Consider the following 18,179-nt stretch of genomic DNA (forward strand, 5'->3'; position numbering starts at 1 on the left):
AAATTCTCAGTTTTCTTGTGTTATATAGCAAAGTGGAAGAAGATACACTTCTTAACAAAACTGGGATTATAACAAGAAAAAAATCTGAGAATATTATTGATGAAATAAATTTTTTCAACCATTAATCATTAGATATAATAAGAAAATAATTAATACTTTGTAGAGTTAATAACATATTTTAATATCTTTATAAAATATCAATTTGCAAAAAAAAAAAAATCTCACTAGGCATCATTTTTTTTATAAACAAATAGCAATGTGCTAGTAGTGAATGCTTATTCAACGTGATATTTCATCTTCCGGCGAGTTTAGCACTCTCCTCACAAATATCGTTAAATTGATGACTCTCATGAAGTCCGTCAAAATTATTTGTATTTATTTTTTTTGAAGAAGTTAAATTAGTCCACATAAATTGACAATAGAGAGAATTAAATATAAAACCTCAAAAAGGAGAACACTCACAGATCCTAAGTTAATACCACTAAGCTAATCCAATTGTGTTTTATTTATATTTATCACATGGCGAATAGTGGCAAATGTCTTGGATCAATAGAGCTCAAATCAAGATACATGAGTTCATTATTTTAATGTTGTTCACGGTTGTTATACTAATCTTAATTTTATGCAGCGGAAAATGTTATTTTTGAAGAAACTGTAGCGGATAATGTTGACACTATTGCTCACAAATTTATGTGCAAATATAGTTTGGAGAAATAGATATTTATACAACCACTTTATTACAATTTTTTGACAACTTTCTCTCTTATATTCACATTATATTCTTATTTTCACTCTTCCTTTTTTTCTCTCAATTGGTTTGGACCAATAAGAAGGGAGAAAATGAAAATTGTCATCAAAGTTGTCCCAAATAGTTGTACATATATATCAATATTCTATAGTTTGTGACGGAAGTTTCACTGTCATATGAGCATTGTCAATACGTTGGGAGGAGTGAAACGGGTGATTTGACCGAGTTAAAATCCTCTCTATTTATCAAAATAAATGGAGGATACAATTTGGAGAGAGATAGACACAAAAATATACTCCCTCCGTTCTAATTTATAAGCAAAAAACACTAATTCACACTTATTAAGAAAACTAACACTTAGTGATTTGAGATATAATTTTTTGTGTTATCTTTGAAATAAGTTTTCATGGAAAGATGTAAAAATAATTCTCATTGGTTAAAAATTATGGAGAAAATAAAAAGGGAAACAAATTGAATGCAATTTGCATTTAATTTTACATTGGAAAAGATGATTTGTTTGAAAAAAAAAACATAATAATGACATAAAAGTTGGTCTTTTTTGCTTATATTTTAAGACAAAGAATATGTGATTTTTTTGCTTATATTTTAAGACGGATGGAGTATAATGGATATTTTAATTAAATGATTCCACCATCATTAATTACTTTATGATTTTTTTATGTCTTTATTTCTTTAAATAAAAAATATAGAGACAATTGTAAATGAAGATGATCTTGAGTCAATTTGACCAAATAGAAAGTTGTTAATTGGTCCTTTTTCTGAAATAAAAACAAATACTTTATTTAAAAAATGGAAAATGATGCTTAATGGTAAGGTTTTTTCTAAATTACCTTTGAAGAATGGTAGGTAATTTATCCACCAACCAATGAAAATGAGCAATTTGTTGGTGGGGTCAAGATAGTTCATGTATACCACTTAAAAATATATTTATGTGGCTAATGTGTATTGGTTGGGATAAATTACCCACCATTCTTCCATGGGTACCCTAGTTGTCACCGAATGGTAATCATAAAACCATTCAGCCAATCATGAATCACCATGATTTTCCTTAATGGTTTGTTTGGTTGTGAAGAGAGAATGAGAAAAGAGAAAAATGTGAGAGAGAGTACAAGAAGAGAGAAAAAGATGAGAAATAAAGTAGATTTTTAATATTGTTTGATTGAAGAGAGATATAAAATAAATAGAAGAGAGAGAAGTGTTGATTATTTTTAAAAGTACAAAAATGCCCTCAATTTTTTTTTATTAAGAAAAACATAAAATTAAATTTTATCTTTTAGCTTAAATCAAATAATTAATTTATTTAACTCAGTAGACTAATTTTACTCCTACTTAACTTATTCATATTACTGAATTTATTTTAATTAATGTAAAAAACGTTGCTTTTTTTTTTATACCAAAAAATAACCTTTCTATTTTCTCATTATATAAAAAATAATCCTGTCTTCATCCATTATCATCATTCACCGTCCCACCCATGTACCTTTCCTTTCTCAATTCCTCAGATCTCGTCACCCTGCATATCACTCCATACAAAAAAAAAAAAAAATTGAATTTTATTTCCAAAAAAACCTTGCATTTCATATATCCAACAACAAATTGATTCTATCCACAAGCTTCACCTCAACAAAATTTCAGAAATTACTAATTTCTATTTCTACTGTCAACATTATTATGTTCTACCTTAATTGCTTGTGACTTGTGAAATCTCTGGATCTTTGTATTCAACCTGAAATCTATATATGTTGTGTTAACTCATAGTCAATTTCAAGGGCAAATGTGGAAACATGCATTGTCTAGCTCATTTCTTCTCACTTTGGAGAGAACTACAAAATGCGTGGGACCCACACAATTTTGGTCTCTCTTCACAATTTATCTGTTGTGCCAAACGAGAGAAATGGTCTCTCTCTCCCTTATTTCTCTCTCTTGCTTGTTTCTCTTGTTCCAAACAAGCCGTAAAACAACAAACAATACTTTCCACCACTAATAAATTAAACAACAACTCATCATCTCTCTCTACGAAAACAAAGGGTCTCACACAAACTCACACATTCATCACTAAGCGTTGAAATGGTGGAGAAGTGCAAAACGACACCGTCAAAACAAACCAAACCTAGTAAACGCGATGTCGTTTTATCCCTCTCAGCTTCTCAACAAACGGAAAACATGACGCCTAGCAACGAAGAAATGCAGTTGATCGTTCACGAGCAGAAGGAGAATTACGTCACCGAGTTTCGTAACTTCTTAGATGACGCTTGGTACACCGTCAGTGTTACATTCGAAGGAAATGAATCTCTGCGAGTCAAGTACGAAAAAAACACTGATGAGATTGATAATTTGTTCGAACCTGGGTTTTTCAACTCCATGGAAGACCTTCAAGAGTTTGAGACACGGTTCAGACCTCTTTCTGTTCAGGTTCAAGATCACCAGTGTCGGGAGCTGGTTCCAGGTGTTAGGGTTTGTGCTTCGCATGAGTTCGGTCCTGATGACCTTCGCTTCTATGATGCTCATGTTGTTGAGGTTCGTCGTTTTCTTCCAAACGCCGTTTTCAGTTTTTAGCTTTTCATTTTTTTATCATTTTTGCTATTATTACTGTGTTGTTAATGATGTTTGATCAGTTATTAGTAGTAATGAAGTTAAATATTGGGGCAATACTAGTGCGTTAGATTTTCATTTCAGACATTGATTGGTTGTGTGTGGTTTAAATGGATGGTTTGTTCCTTTAAAAGAAAAAAAAAAATTGAAACTTTGTTCAATTTCATGCATCTTAGTTTGCGTAAATGCTTGTATTAATTGATTTGGGGGATTTGAAGTGTTCCATCGTATTATTATTCAATTTTATGCATTTATGCGTGTTTTTGTAAGGGATAATAGTCATTTTAGTCTTAAATGTGTAACGAGTAACCACAATAGTTCTTCAATCTATCGAAATTTCGAAATAACATCTGATTGTGTATTTTGTTTTAGTCAAAACAGTCCATTGCGTTAAAGTAGTGCCTCAATATTGACATTAACTCTTTTCATATATGAACTGATATGACACTAAGTAAATATATTGAGTGATTAATATGACAATATTAACGATTTTTTTTAACATAAATGACTATTTTGACTAACAGTGCACAATCAGAGACTTTTTTGAAATTTCGATACATTGAAGGACTATTAATGTGGTTATTCCTTACATATTTAGAGACCAGAATGACTACTGCTCCATTTTTGTAATTAAATGCATATATTAATGGGTAGACAAACACTAGTATTAAGTGTGAAGAAATTTTATTTCATAGTCGATGAAAGTTGACTCACTTGGTAAAGAGTAAGCATCTATTATGGGAAGTTGACTCACTAGAAAAGTGCAATTTTCTCTAAAGTTTATGATGAAACAATTTTCGAAAATCAAAACCTAGAAGCATTCTATATTAGAGCTTTGCATTGCCATTCTCTGGGATAACTGCTGTAGCAGCAGCATCTAGGATCAGGAGTTGAAGTTTTTGCTATGAGTTGGTCTTTTTTGTACTAAATTTTACCTATGATTCTATATTTGATTGTGAAATTGATGTTTTTATAGGTGAAAGAACGCAAGCATTCTCGCAAAAAAGACGCAGAGTGCTTGTGTACCTTTAAACTGCTTTGGTCACATGGGCCAATGGTTGGAGAATTCACTGATGCAGAAATTTGCAACATTTGCCTTGTGCAGCCTGTACTAGAGTATGATCCAGCTGTGGCTTCATTCTTAGAGATTACAAGGAGGAGAATAGAATCACAATCTGGACAGGAAATGGTGGTGTACTGCAACACAGGAATAGAAGCTAAGAACCACACTGAAATCAAAACTAAGAGCAAAATGGGTTATTTTGAACGAATGCAAAAGGTGAGTAGTGTGTGTATCTTTATTTTCCCTGAGTACTTTCCATTAGTTTATATGCTGAGAAATTTATAGTAGTAGTAGCAGTATATGATTATTGGATGTATTTTCTGTCTTTGACATCATATATCCCTCTCCAGTTCCAGGCAAAACGCCGGGCCAAGCGATCTGTTTTGGGTACCCGTTCTTCTGAAGGTGCCAAGCAAACTGTTTTGGGTGCCAGTTCTCCTGAAGGGGCCAAGCGATCTGTTTTGGGTGCCAGTTCTACTGAAGGGGCTAAGCGATCTGTTTTGGGTGCCAGTTCTCCTGAAGGTTTGTTTCTGTGCAATAGTAGAGGTTTATTTCTTGCAGGCATCCCCATTTATCAGTTTTATCAGTTTTGTCAGGAGAACTTGCTCTCCACCATGCTCTACACCTATTTATCAGTTTTATCAGTTTTGTCAGGAGAACTTGCTCTCCACCATGCTCTACACCCATTTATCAGTTTTATCAGTTTTGTCAGGAGAACTTGCTCTCCACCATGCTCTACACCCATTTATCAGTTTTATCTACTTTGGCCTTCACTCAGTGTGCAATTGTTCTGTATATTTTTTATGTTAATGTTCTTGAAATGTAAATCTTCAATTCCTCAGTTTTTCAAATTTTTTGGTTCTAGTTGGCCTTGTGGAAGATAAAGAGTTGAAAGGAAAAAGAAATGTGTGCATGATATTGATGGGAAATCTTGATAAACAATTATGTCCGTCAACAGCTGTTGAGTTTTTATACAAGCATACTCAAGTATCAGCTAGTGTATTCATTTTTCCAAGTTTATCATCGGAGATATATACCAGGGGTGCCATCATGTTGCGAACTGAGAGGGATTTTCAAAAGCTTTGTGACTTTTTGACAAATCCAAAACACATCATAACATCTTCAACTGGCAGGTATTATGTGTGTGTAGATTTCTTAAAACACTGATGTCTGTGTTATATATTTGACGAATGGCTTATTTTTGTTATTTACTATCGGTTCAACCGTGAAGAGTGAATGCCTGATTCATCAACCTAAGTTATAATTTTAACAAAGCTTCCAGGTTGTTTTGGTGATAATTTAGTAATTTAACCCACAATGCTTAGAAAAAGGCTTTGGATCTGCAAGCCTAGGCAAGAGAATTCTGTATATGTCATGTTACTTATGTATTATTGTTATCATTTGCCATTGAAACCTCTTCACTGTATTTTTTCAGGCCATGGGTGATAATTGAAAAACAAGTGGGTCTCAAAAATATCAAAGCATCAATAGGAACAGTATTTCCTAAATCTGAGGTAAGCTTATACACAATTTTCTTTTCTCCTCTTTTCTGACTAAGAATAATTTAATAGCATGGTAGTAGAGCATGGCCGACCAACTGAGGCAAAAAAGAATTATTTGTATTTGTAAATTAGTACATTAATCAATTTTACGCGAGCACCTGGTCCCCTGATGAGAACAGATGCCTTTAAACATGTAATCCTTATTATAACCTTCCAGCTAACTTTGTTGTTTTAATAAGTTGTGCCACCACTGAGTTCACTTAATTAGGCACCAGGGCCTGCAGAGTTTGATTAGGCGCATGCAATGTTAGCTAAATGTAATTCTTTGCATATTTTTTTCGGTTACTGCATAATATTTTGTTTTTGTAGAATGCACCACAGGATGGAAAGAGTAGAGTGCGCAACAATTTGAAGATTGTTTACTCAGGAACTCAAGAATTCAAGACAGCCAGTGCTATGAGGGATTTGTATTCGGAATTTGCTGATCACCAAGAGCGGCTGCACAAGAAGCTTGCATTTCTGGAAGGAAGTGTTAATGAAATCTGAAACTAGGTTCTATAGGAAGTGTTTCATATACAATTTTGCGGGATTTGTTAATATAACCTTTCTGGTATAGCTTTAGAGGAAAAGATAAGTAGATCTTAATTTTCTCTTTAGCACAAGTTCAACCCTCACCTGAGATAAGAATCCATGCAGTCACTTCCAATTTTACCCAATCTTTTTTTTATTTTTTTATTTTATTTTTTATCATGCATGCTTTGAATCTGAAAGCATTACAGAGTAATGAGTTTTGCAACTCAGTAACGAGCAATTCCTATACAAAGTACATATTTGCTGATATAATAATGGTCAAGTCTTCCCGTAAATGTAGCACATTTGATAACTACTAGGGATATTATTTGCAAGGGACGAAATTCGAACCCTTAATTCTTCACTTCTACACACATGTGTGAATCTAGCTACTTCGTTTATTAGCCAAAAAATAAAAAATAACGGCCAAGTCTATCGTGCACAAGTGAGATAAGTTTTACACAATTCATAAGCATGTTTTGACCATTGGATCAAATAAGATGTGATGATTCAATGGTAAAAAACAAACTTATGCATAGTGCAAGATTAATTTACTTGTGCACAATAGACCTATAATATTAGCTCTTATTTGTTTAAGTTTTTCTTTTAATTTTGTTATTGAAGTATACAAAAAAAAAAAAAAAAAAAGGTATATGAAAAAACTTTATCAATCAAAATACACTGTTGGAACATCTTAAGGTAATTAGTGACCAATATTTGCCACATTCAACTTCAATGGTTGGATATCTCCTCCACTTCTTAGAAATCAAAGACAAATATTTTGTTCACCTCTGTTTCTCTGACCACCTGTATACATCAATTTCAACTTCATTCCTTATAAATATGCATTGCCTTATTGAATCCCTAAAACATAGAAAAAATTGTTATCTGTATTTATTTTTGTTGTAGTGCTTTTTTCGGTAACTATTGAGTTTTAGTGCATGCTGTATTTGTCTATGAAGACTATATACATAGATAAATTTTGGTTTTAGTATATGTAGAAAGGAATTGTGTACCTCTTCAGTCTTTTTAAATACATGCAGAATTACTCCGTTGTTTTACGCTTAACATGATTGCTTATCCTTCTTATACGGACATAACCTTGTTGACAAACAAAAAACTTAACATCACTGCTAATCCTTTTTTGGTTACAAAATTTTAGGGTGAGGGGATGGTGCCCCAGTCCAAGGCAGGGAAGACCTTCGGACTCAAAGAGCACTTACAAAGGTAATTACATTTTAAAATACACTATTAAAATTTGTCTTTGGTTAAATCTTTTAAAATCTTGTATGCTTAAATCTTTTAAAATACACTATTAAAAATTGTCTTTGGTTAAAATCTCACATTATCAAGAAATTTGATCAACAATCATCAAAACTTAAACGCATGCTTATTAAAGCACAATCAAAGTTCCAATTTAAATGGTCAATAAGATCTCAATAATAATAGTAATTGATACAAGATACTCTCTCTGTCCCAAAATATAAACAAAAATTTATTAATATAAATTTAATGTATATGGTTCAAAATTTGTACTAGATACGTCAATTTATGTTAACCCATTTTTGCTTACATTTTCGGAGGGAGGAATTAGTTCCAACAAGAATAGCTGAATTCGAGGTTGCAATAATTTGTTCCTTCAAAAAAACGGTTCCAATAATTTGCTATTGTTTTTTACTATTTTTATTTTTGACTTTGAAGTTGATAATATGGTGAAAACTTTATAAATCGATACTCCTTCCATCCCAAATTGTATGACGTCTTGGGCATTTCACACATATTAAGAAATGCAATTAATATTGTGTGGAAAAAAGATATTATGAGTTGTTTTACAAAATTGTCCTTAATAAATAATATGGAAAAGATAAATGAAAGAATTGAAAGAAGAGATCATAATAAATAGTTAATGTTATAATTGAAAAAATAACATTAATGTTGCATTGGTATTGTAAAACGACATATAATTTGGAACACATTTTTTCCCCTAAAGCGACATACAATTTGAGACGGAAGGAGTATTAGACAAAGGTTTTTTCTTCAACTCTTCGTATCTTTCTTAATAACTACTAGTACTATTCTATTCTTATCCATTAAGTTATGGAATTAACAAATTTGATTGTACTCTTTCTCTTTCTTTTTATTTACTACCTCCGTCTTTAAATATAAGTAAATTTGACTTTTAGGTTCATTCATTAAATGATGTATGTGGTCCATATTATAAACCACATACATCATTAAATAAATGAACCTAAAAAGTCAATTTTGCTTATATTTAAAGACAGAGGGAGAATTGTGCTTTTATTTAATTGTTGTTTTGATAATTTAATGGTATAATTTATCAATTATACTCTTTCTTAATTACGTCTACTTACTCTTTTTCAGTAGAATTAATTAACGCTATATGTTTGAAAATTTGAGTTTCTTTGAAGAGAAGTTAAATTTTACTTAAATGAAAAATAGTTAAATTTTGATTAAACTATTGACAATTGTTTTAATAATTTTACTTTAAATTGTTAAAAAAAATTATGTACCACATTTAAACTATTGACTATAGTTTTATATGAATGAAAAATATAAGAATTTGTTCTTGTTTGAAGGTATAAGTGAAGGGAAAAAAAATACAAAGATCCTCTTTCTTGAGTTGAGGGTATTATCTTTAGGGTTGATCTAACATGTGCAATATTGCACATGTTAATGCAACTAAAATTACAAATTTTTTATTAAAAAACATTAATATTTATGAAAAATTATATATTTAATATAAAATACACAAATTTAAAGACAAACTTACCATTTTAAATTTATCAACATGTGTAAATTTGCACATAATAAAAAAATTCTTAGCTTAAAACGATATAAATATGGTAAGTAGACTAATTGAAAAAGAGTACAATTAGAAAGTATTAAAAAGAGTAAGTAGACGTAATTGAGAAAAAAATATTATTATTCTCTTTTTCAATTACGTCAACTTACAATTTTTTTTTAAAGAACATATATAGCATTATTATTTTTGAAATAAGATATATTATCACTATTTGTTTAAAGAATATTATTTATTTATTTAAAAAATAAATAAAAGGATAAATAGAAAAAAAGGAAAATAAAAGATAAAAGACGAAAAAATTATGTATAACATAAAAGATGGAGTAAATTGGCAATTATTCCCTTGAAATTGTAAAATTCGTCAATTATTCCCTGACGTTAACAAAACTTCAATTACCCCCTTGAAATTGCACAACGTTAATCAATTTACCCCTCCGTTAAATTCTTCTGTTAGTCAACATCATGTTTTGCAAATACCCCCTTGAAGTTTTGCACTTGTGTGCAAAATGCCTTCCGAACTTGAAAATTTATATTTTTTCTTCTTCTTATATTTGACTCAAAAGATATTAAAGACAAACAATTAACATAGTGGTTGATATCCTTATAAAAAATGTATAATTATAATATTTTTCAGATTAGCTACATATTTAAATTGATATGCTTTGTTTTATAAATAGGTTAGATGACATTTTTTTAACCAATGATTAGATAACATTGTTTCTAATTGTTTTAGTCTACAATACTTATCTAATTATGAAAATTATATCAAATGACAATATACAATATTATCATTCAGCAATATAATTCATTACCACGTGTCATCATCTACTATTTTGAAATCACAGAGGATATGAAAGAATTAAATGAATAGTAAATAAATACACCTCTTAGATTAAGACTATCCACAATGGTGGGTGCTTCACCTATTTAGCACCACATTAAATAGACATCCTCATTGTGGAGTATAACATATCGGTGCTTACGGAGAAGGGTGGCTATGGAAGCACCCTCTCTTCAATTTTCATGGGTCACATTTAATAAACCTTAGTAAAATGAATAAATTATGTTAAAAATGTAACGGTATAGAGTTATTTGTGGGGCCTAAGTTAATAAATTTTTTATGAGGTTATGAGTTGGAGAAAATTGGTGCTGATTAAGTATTACCATATTGATGATGTGGACATAGGGGGTTCACTTAAGCACCTAATATGGGGTGCTCTGTTGTAGATGGTCTAAGCAACAGTCTCCTAAATCTTGCTTTATCTTTGGATTGGAATTGGAGATGCATTACTTTGTCAACAATAATCTAGGGATATTTTGCATATAAGTGAAAAACTTTTGGGATATTTGCAAAATGTAATGTTAGACTAATAGAATTTTTTTTTGATGGATAGGGTAAATTGATGAAACTGGTAATTGCCTATTTACCGGTAAAAGATGTTGTTTTTAAAGTAATGAATAAAATTCGGAAGTGTTTTCTTTTCATATTTAGAAACTCAGACTTTTGATCGCTCCCTTCTACACTACACCGAGGTTGAAATGGCAGAGAAACAGAAAACGATACCGTCGAAACAAAACGACACTGTTTCATTCTTCGGAACTCCGACGCCGGCGAAGAGAGAAATGCGGTTAACCGTTCCCGAACAAAATCAAAATTACGTCACCGAATTTCGAAACTACGAAGACGGTGCATGGTACACCGTTATGGTTACGTTGGAGGAAAAGGAAACACTTCGAGTAAGGTACGAAAAATTCACCGATGAAGAAGACAATATCTTCGAACCTTCGTTTTTCGAATCATTGGAAGAGCTTGTTGAATTTGAGAAACGATTCAGACCTCTTTCCGTTCAAGTTCAGGATTATGAATGTCGGAAGCTTGTTAAGGGTGTTAGGGTTTGCGCTTCGCTGCATTTCACACCTGATGATCTTCGCTTCTATGATGCTGTTGTTGATGCGGTTCGTTTGTTGTTTCGCCTTCTGTTTTTACTGCTTTTTTCAAACGCCGTTTTGCGTTTTTAGCTTTTCATTTTTAAGCATTGTTGCTATTTTTACTGTGTTGCTAATTATGTATGTTTGAGTAATTAACAATGAATTTAAATATTAGGGCAATCGTATGTTAGTTGTGTCTATTTGTTAAGTCATAAAATTGATCTTATGACTTATATCTTATAAGCTTGTATGATTAAAAAAGACCGGTTTGATAACTGTCATTTTTACACGAGTTTATAGCAGATTTTCATGAGCTTATAATGGTTTATTATAAGCTAACTCACGTAGCTTATAGCTTTTCGCTTTTTATCTCAATTTTATCCGTGCAATCTTAATTGAAAAAAATATTAATTTAATGCACATTTTCGATGTCATTTCATATTTATATGCTACTTTAGTCGCTAATTTTATCAAACACTGCATATTCAATCAACTAGCTTATCTGCTACCAACTATAAGCTGGTTTCTAAGTCATCAACTATAAGCTAGCCTATCAACTATCCGATATTTTTTACCAAACAGAGCCATAGTTGGATTTTGGGGGAAGTGTTTTTTAGTATTAAAGTTTTTCCATTTTCATATTCTTTTTCGAGATTGATTGATTTTGTGTATGGTTTAAATTGAAAGTGTGGGAGTTCGTACAATTTCATGTACGTGTATGTTTGGTAATGTGGTGGGAAAATTTGATTTTAAGTGAATTGATTATATAAAATTGATTCCGACTAAAATTGAGTTGAAGGTAAAGTGATTTATGTCTGAATACATTCATATAAAAATGAGTTGAACAATGAATTCAAGTGTAAAAATCAATTCTAGAATCAAAAGCTACGATTTCTAACTTCTAGTAAAATCAATTCTCGAGGCAAAATCAATTTTATTTTAGAGGTACCAAACATGTCATGGTTGATTCTAGGATCAATTTCGGCTTGGAGTGGAACTAAATATACATGACTGTATTAATTGATTGGGGGATTTGAAGGGTTAGTTTTCAATCTTTATTTAAGTTCATCCATGCATGGATGTTTTTGTAATTGAATGCATATATTAATGGGTAAATACTTGTATTAATTGATTGGGGGGATTTGAAGGGTTAGTATCCAATCATATTATTGAAGTTCATTCATGCACGTAGCATTTTTTTTGTAAGTAAATGCATACATTAGTGGGTAGGTACGTATAAAGATATTTTCTGCATAAAGTTTAAGACTAAACCTAGCTTTAGAAAATTTAGATGCATTCCATATTAGAGCTTTGGATTGCTGTTCTCTGCGCAATAACCTGAAGCATCTAGCAACATGAATTAAAGTTTTAGCTATGAGTTGGTCTGTTTTAAGTAAATGTACATTTGAATCTGTGTTTGTTTGTGAAATTGTGTTTCCTCTCGTTGATGCGGTTCATTTTTTCCTTCTAGTACTACTTTTTTGAAACGCTGTATCGCTGTGTTTTTAGTTTTTAATTTTAGAGCATTGTTAATATTACTATTCATTTCTAAAGGTAATAATGAAGTTAAGTATTATGACAATACTTTCGATCGTTCGATTTTGGGGGAAGTGATTTTTAGTATATAGTTTTTCACATTCATTTCTGGCACCGATTGATTGTGTGTGATTTAAATTGGAATTATGAAAGTTTATTCAATGTTAGTATATAGTTGATTAGTATATAATTGGAATTGTGATTTAGTATATAGTTGATTTTTAGTCAAAGTTAGCTACCAAAGCCTGAGGCTTAGGTTGTAGGGCACTAGTGAATGAAGGCATGAAGTTCTGAGGTGGATAGAAGTTGTAGTGGGGCGTGGAAAGAGTAGGTAGTGGAGGCATACTATGTAGTGGAGGTCCAAAGTGATTCAAAGGATTATGGGACCATGGTACAGGGCAAGAGGTAGACTGCCATGGCATGGGTGATTGGGGAATGTTACCATTAAACATAGAGTTAGTGGAATTGGACCAGGAAAAATTAGAATTGTTACTCTGTTGCTGGTGATCAAGAGGTACAGAGGGAGTGTAATCCTTCTTGAATCTATGATAACAGATAGAAGCATCGTGCCCAAACTTATGGCACACTTGACACTGGATGGAACTACGTCCATCACAACCATTGCCACCATGGCCACGATGGCCAGAGCGATCACCACGTTCATCTGAGCCATCAGAAAAGTGCCAAAAGGATTGTTGCTCTAAGTTAGAGGATAGAGCTTGAGTACTCTCTGCGTCATTTGCAGTTGAGGAAGCAGTGAGATTGGTAGTAGGAGAAGCCATTTTGCGAAAACGTTCAAGGCGAGCATCATGACCTAGCAATAAAATTCCAACTTCTGTGGGAATGGAACCAATCCTGCCACTAATTAATGAGATAGTAGACTCGTAATCTTGATGCATACCCTCAAGAGTGAGATCCAGATGCTCACATGGAGAAATAGACTCACCAATTGCATGAACTGAATCAATTGTGGTTTGAATTTTGAGAAGAAACTCTGAAACAGACCAATTGTCCAATTTCGTATTGGGAAGCTCAGAACAAAGCTGGAACAGCTTTGCATTGATGTGTGTTTGGAAATAAGTGTGAATCTCATCCAATAGTTGCCAATAATTCTTGCAACTGATTACGCGTCACAACATTTCGCGCGAAATTGTGGCTTGTAACCGAGCTAGGAGCAACTAAACTTGTTGTTCCCGTGCTTCGAATTCAGAAGAAATTTGATTCACTTTAGCATCTACCGAATTCTTGAACTTTATAGGAATCGAAGGATTTACCAAATAATGAAGTTGGTGTGCCTTAATCACAGGTTCTACCTGTCGGGCACCATAAAAGATAGTTCTCTCAATCGTGTTTTTCGGTGATTGCAGAGAATGAATTTGTGGCGAAGACGGAAATATCAACGGCAGAGCTCGCATCGCTGCGGAATGCACTGGCGAGGTTTGTGTGGGGGCCACATGATTGGCTTCTTTACTGATACCATATTAGAAATCTAGCTAGGGGTGGAAATGCTCCTTGAGCTGATTCTGTTTTCTGTAACGAAATGAATTATTGAGATTACAATAGGTGCAATGGTCTATTTATAGACCTTGCATGTTTACTGGTTATAGCCAGTAACAGGGGATTCTGACTGACACGTAGTTACAAGGGAGTTAAGGCAGTTATAGTTAGTTACAACTTAATGATTCAATGTGCTAGAGACTACACTAGCTGTTGTGAGCTCTAGGCGGACTATTCCTTTGATAAAGTTCATTCATGCATGGATGTGATTATATGCAAATGCCTATATTAATGGGTAGATACATATAAAGATATTTTATGCATAAAGTTTAAGATTAAACCTAGCTTTAGAAAATCTAGAAGCATTCCATATTAAATGTTTGTATTGCCATTCTTTGGGTTGAAGGGTTGGTACTCAATCATATATTCAAGTTCATTCCTGCATGGATGTTTTTATAAGTAAATTCATGCATTGATGGGTAGATCCATGTAAAGATATTGTATGCATTAAGTTTATGATTAAACCTAACTTTATAAAACCTAGAAGCATTCCGTATTAAGGCTTTAGATTTCTATTATCTGCAATAACTATTGTAGCAGCAGCATCTAGGATCAGGAATTGAAGTTTTAGCTGAGTTGGTCCTTTTTTAGTAAATTTTACTTCTGAATCTGTGTTTGATTGTGAAATTGTGAATGTTTTTATAGGTAGAAGAACGCAAGCATTCTCGCAAAAAAGACGCGGAGTGCTTGTGTACCTTTATCCTGTCCTGGTTACATGGGCCAAATGAAGGAAAGTTGACTGCTGCCGAAATTGGTGACATTTGCATTGTGCAGCCTATAAAAGAGCATGATCCAGCTGTGGCTTTTTTCTTGGAGATTACAAGGAGGAGACTAGAATCACAATCTGGACAGGAATTGGTGGTGAACTGCCATAAAGGAACAAAAACTAAAACCAAAATGGGATTCTTCGAAAGAATGCAAAAGGTGAGTAGTGTGTGTAAAATGTATCTTTATGTTCCCAAAGTACTTTCCGTTATTTTGCATGTTGAAAAATTTGTAGTTATAGTATAAGATTTTTGGATGTATTTCTGTGTTTGATATCTTATATTCTTCTCCAGGGAAAACGACGCGCCAAACGATCTGTTGTGGGTGCCTGTTCTCCTGAAGGTTTGTTTCTAAAATTCTATGTAATAGTGGAGGTTAATTCTAAAATTTGATTCAACTCATTGGGTTTTGCAGAAATCTTTTGTGCCTTTCTGATATTTATTTTTTATGATTCTCTTCATATGATTTTCCTCATGACTCTGTTAGGACCTTGGTAACCATGGTTGTCAAAATCACATATCAATATTTAGAATTATATTTTTTTAGTATTTATTTACTATAACTGTAGGATCATGTCAGATTCTACTGGACTCTGGTAAATGAGTAGGATTGCTTTCAAGTGTAACTTGACATTTATACTGTAAAGTTGTTGGAATAATAATAAACAATGTTACACATAGACCTCTTTCCCTGCGTTTTTTGAGATGGGTGGGCTGTGATTCAGTTTGAATGGATGGGTGATTATTGAGCATGAAATGAAAAAATGTAGTAATTTTTCTGGAGGTGCTAACGAAAGGAATTCCACTGGTTGGATTTGTTTACAAAGATTTGCTTTTTTAGTTTTTTTTAATTCTGTTTAATGTATGCTATTTGCTGAAGTCTTTGCTCTATTTCTCAAGCTGATGAGTTCCATTGCCATTTATGTTGTTTGGATCATTGTTTCTCTTTTTCTTTTGGTAGATTACTAATATGTCAATTATCTATCATAATTATATCTCTTCCTACATAAAAGGTAATAACTATCTGTATTCTTTAAGAGATATTCCATATAAATCTCTATTTTAAATTATTATACATGCTTTATAGATACAATTCCTCTAGTAGGTGGATCTTACTATCCTTGAGAGGCCAAGCTTGGTTCCTAGGTTGAACTTGCGAATATGGGAACCCAACTTATCAACTTTTCTCTAACCGTATGCGTTCATATCTAACCTTATGTTATGCATGTTCATATAAACAGATTCAGACCTACTTTGCTCTCTAGCATGCTCTACACCCGTTTATCATATTCATCAACCTTGGTTTTCATTCAGTGCGCAATTGTTCTTTATATTTTTTCTTACAATAATATTCTATAATATAAATCTTCAAAACCTTTTCCTCAGTTTTTCATTTTTATTTATTTTAGTCAGCCTTGATGAAAGCATGGAAGATAAAGAGTTGGAAGGAAAAAGAAATGTGTGTATGATTCTGATAGGGAATCTTGATAAAGAATTATGTCCATCAACAGCTGTAGAGTTCATATACAAACATACTCAAGTATCAGCTAGTGTGTTCATTTTTCCAAGTTTATCATTGGAGTTATATACCAGGGGTGCCATTATGTTGCACACGGAACAAGATTTCCAAAAGCTTTGTGACTTTTTGACAAATCCAAACTACATCATAGCATCTTCAACTGGCAGGTAGTATAGACTTATAGTTCTTAAACATTGATGTCTGTGTTATGTATTTTGATGAATAGCTTACTTGGGTTATTTACTATTGGTTCATCCGTGAAAGGTGAATGCCTGATTCGTCAACCTAAGTTATTATTTTAACAAGGCTTCCAGGTTGTTTTGCCAGTAATTTTGTTTGTAATTTAACCCACAACACTTACAAAATTATTTTGGATCTGCAAGCCTAGGCGAGATAATTCTGTATATGTTATCTATGATTGTTTTCATTTGCCATTTAAACCTCTTCACTGTCTTTTTTTCAGGCCATGGGTGGTAATTGAAAAACAAGTAGGCCTCAAAAATATCAAAGCATCAATAGGAACACTGTTTCCTAAATCTGAGGTAGGCCTTCAAACAAATTTATTTTCTCCTCTTTTCCTCCAAAGAATAATTTAACGGCTCAGTAGTAGAGCATGGCTATTGGTCAAGACTATAGGATTGTCACATCGTCAACCGTCTAAGGCACCAAAAGAAACGTTATTTGTATTTATAAAATTGTACATTTATCAATCTTATACTTGGTCCCCTGATGAAAATGCATGCCGTCAAACATGTAATCCATTGGTTCTGAAAGTCTTATTATATTCTTCCAGATAACTTTGTAGTTTTAATAAGTTGTGCCACCAAGTTCACTTAATTAGACACTAGGCACGGCAGATTTTCATTTGGTGCAACATTAATTAAATTTAGTTCTTTGCATATATGTTTGTTTACTGCTTAACATTTTGTCTTTCAGAATGCATCACATGATGGAAACAGTAGAACGAGTAGCAATTTGAAGGTTGTACATTCAGGAACTCAAGAATTCAAGACTGCCAGTGCTAAGAGGGATTTGTTTTCGGAATTTGCTGATCACCAAGTGCGGCTGCACAAGAAGCTTGCATTTCTGGAAGCAAGTATTCATGAAATCTGAAACTAGGTTCTTTAGTGAACTTGCTTAACAGTTAACATTATGTTGTCCTCTATACTCGTTTTTGGTTGTGGGCGTATATAATTTTGTGGGCATCATCATATCATCGTTTATAACTATAATCATGCAAGTTTTCCTTAAAAAATTCCCTCCAAAACTCTAATTCTATTAATTTTAATCATTAAATTAAAAAAAATAGAAATTTAAATTAAAAAATAGAAAAAATAACTTATATATCACTGTCACTTACACATAGGGCGGATACCTTACTGAAAATCTATGGATGAAATAAGCGGATATTTTTTATTTAAAATTGTGAATGTGGATTTGATGATATTCATCCCCGCTATTATACGAAGTAATTTACACAAGTCTCGGCTATTATACAAAGTAATTTACACAAATAACCATACTACAGCTTCATTTTTAGTCAAAAATCTCCTAA

The 18,179-nt window shown here is 32.4% G+C and overlaps 2 protein-coding genes across 3 annotated transcripts; both read left to right on the plus strand.

The window, feature by feature from the left end:
- The first annotated feature begins 2,513 nt into the window (after positions 1 to 2,513).
- LOC11435663 (uncharacterized) lies at positions 2,514 to 6,792 on the plus strand. Of its 2 annotated transcripts, none has more exons than XM_024779396.2 (6): positions 2,514 to 3,286; positions 4,467 to 4,640; positions 4,775 to 4,946; positions 5,290 to 5,557; positions 5,860 to 5,938; positions 6,296 to 6,792. In XM_024779396.2, the coding sequence occupies exons 1-6, from the start codon at positions 2,837 to 2,839 to the stop codon at positions 6,470 to 6,472; spliced, it is 1,320 nt and encodes a 439-aa protein (XP_024635164.1). In that variant the 5' UTR covers positions 2,514 to 2,836; the 3' UTR covers positions 6,473 to 6,792. The 2 variants fall into 2 exon arrangements, with proteins under 2 accessions (XP_024635164.1, XP_003601531.2); XM_003601483.4 differs by having other exon boundaries at positions 2,518 to 3,286; positions 4,338 to 4,640.
- Positions 6,793 to 10,785: 3,993 nt separating this feature from the next.
- LOC11442208 (uncharacterized) lies at positions 10,786 to 17,879 on the plus strand. Its single transcript, XM_024779397.2, has 6 exons — positions 10,786 to 11,275; positions 14,987 to 15,265; positions 15,400 to 15,448; positions 16,515 to 16,791; positions 17,088 to 17,166; positions 17,561 to 17,879. The coding sequence occupies exons 1-6, from the start codon at positions 10,859 to 10,861 to the stop codon at positions 17,735 to 17,737; spliced, it is 1,278 nt and encodes a 425-aa protein (XP_024635165.1). The 5' UTR covers positions 10,786 to 10,858; the 3' UTR covers positions 17,738 to 17,879.
- Positions 17,880 to 18,179: the final 300 nt, after the last annotated feature.

This window comes from Medicago truncatula, chromosome 3 (genome assembly GCF_003473485.1).
Source record: "Medicago truncatula cultivar Jemalong A17 chromosome 3, MtrunA17r5.0-ANR, whole genome shotgun sequence".
NCBI lineage: Eukaryota > Viridiplantae > Streptophyta > Magnoliopsida > Fabales > Fabaceae > Medicago > Medicago truncatula.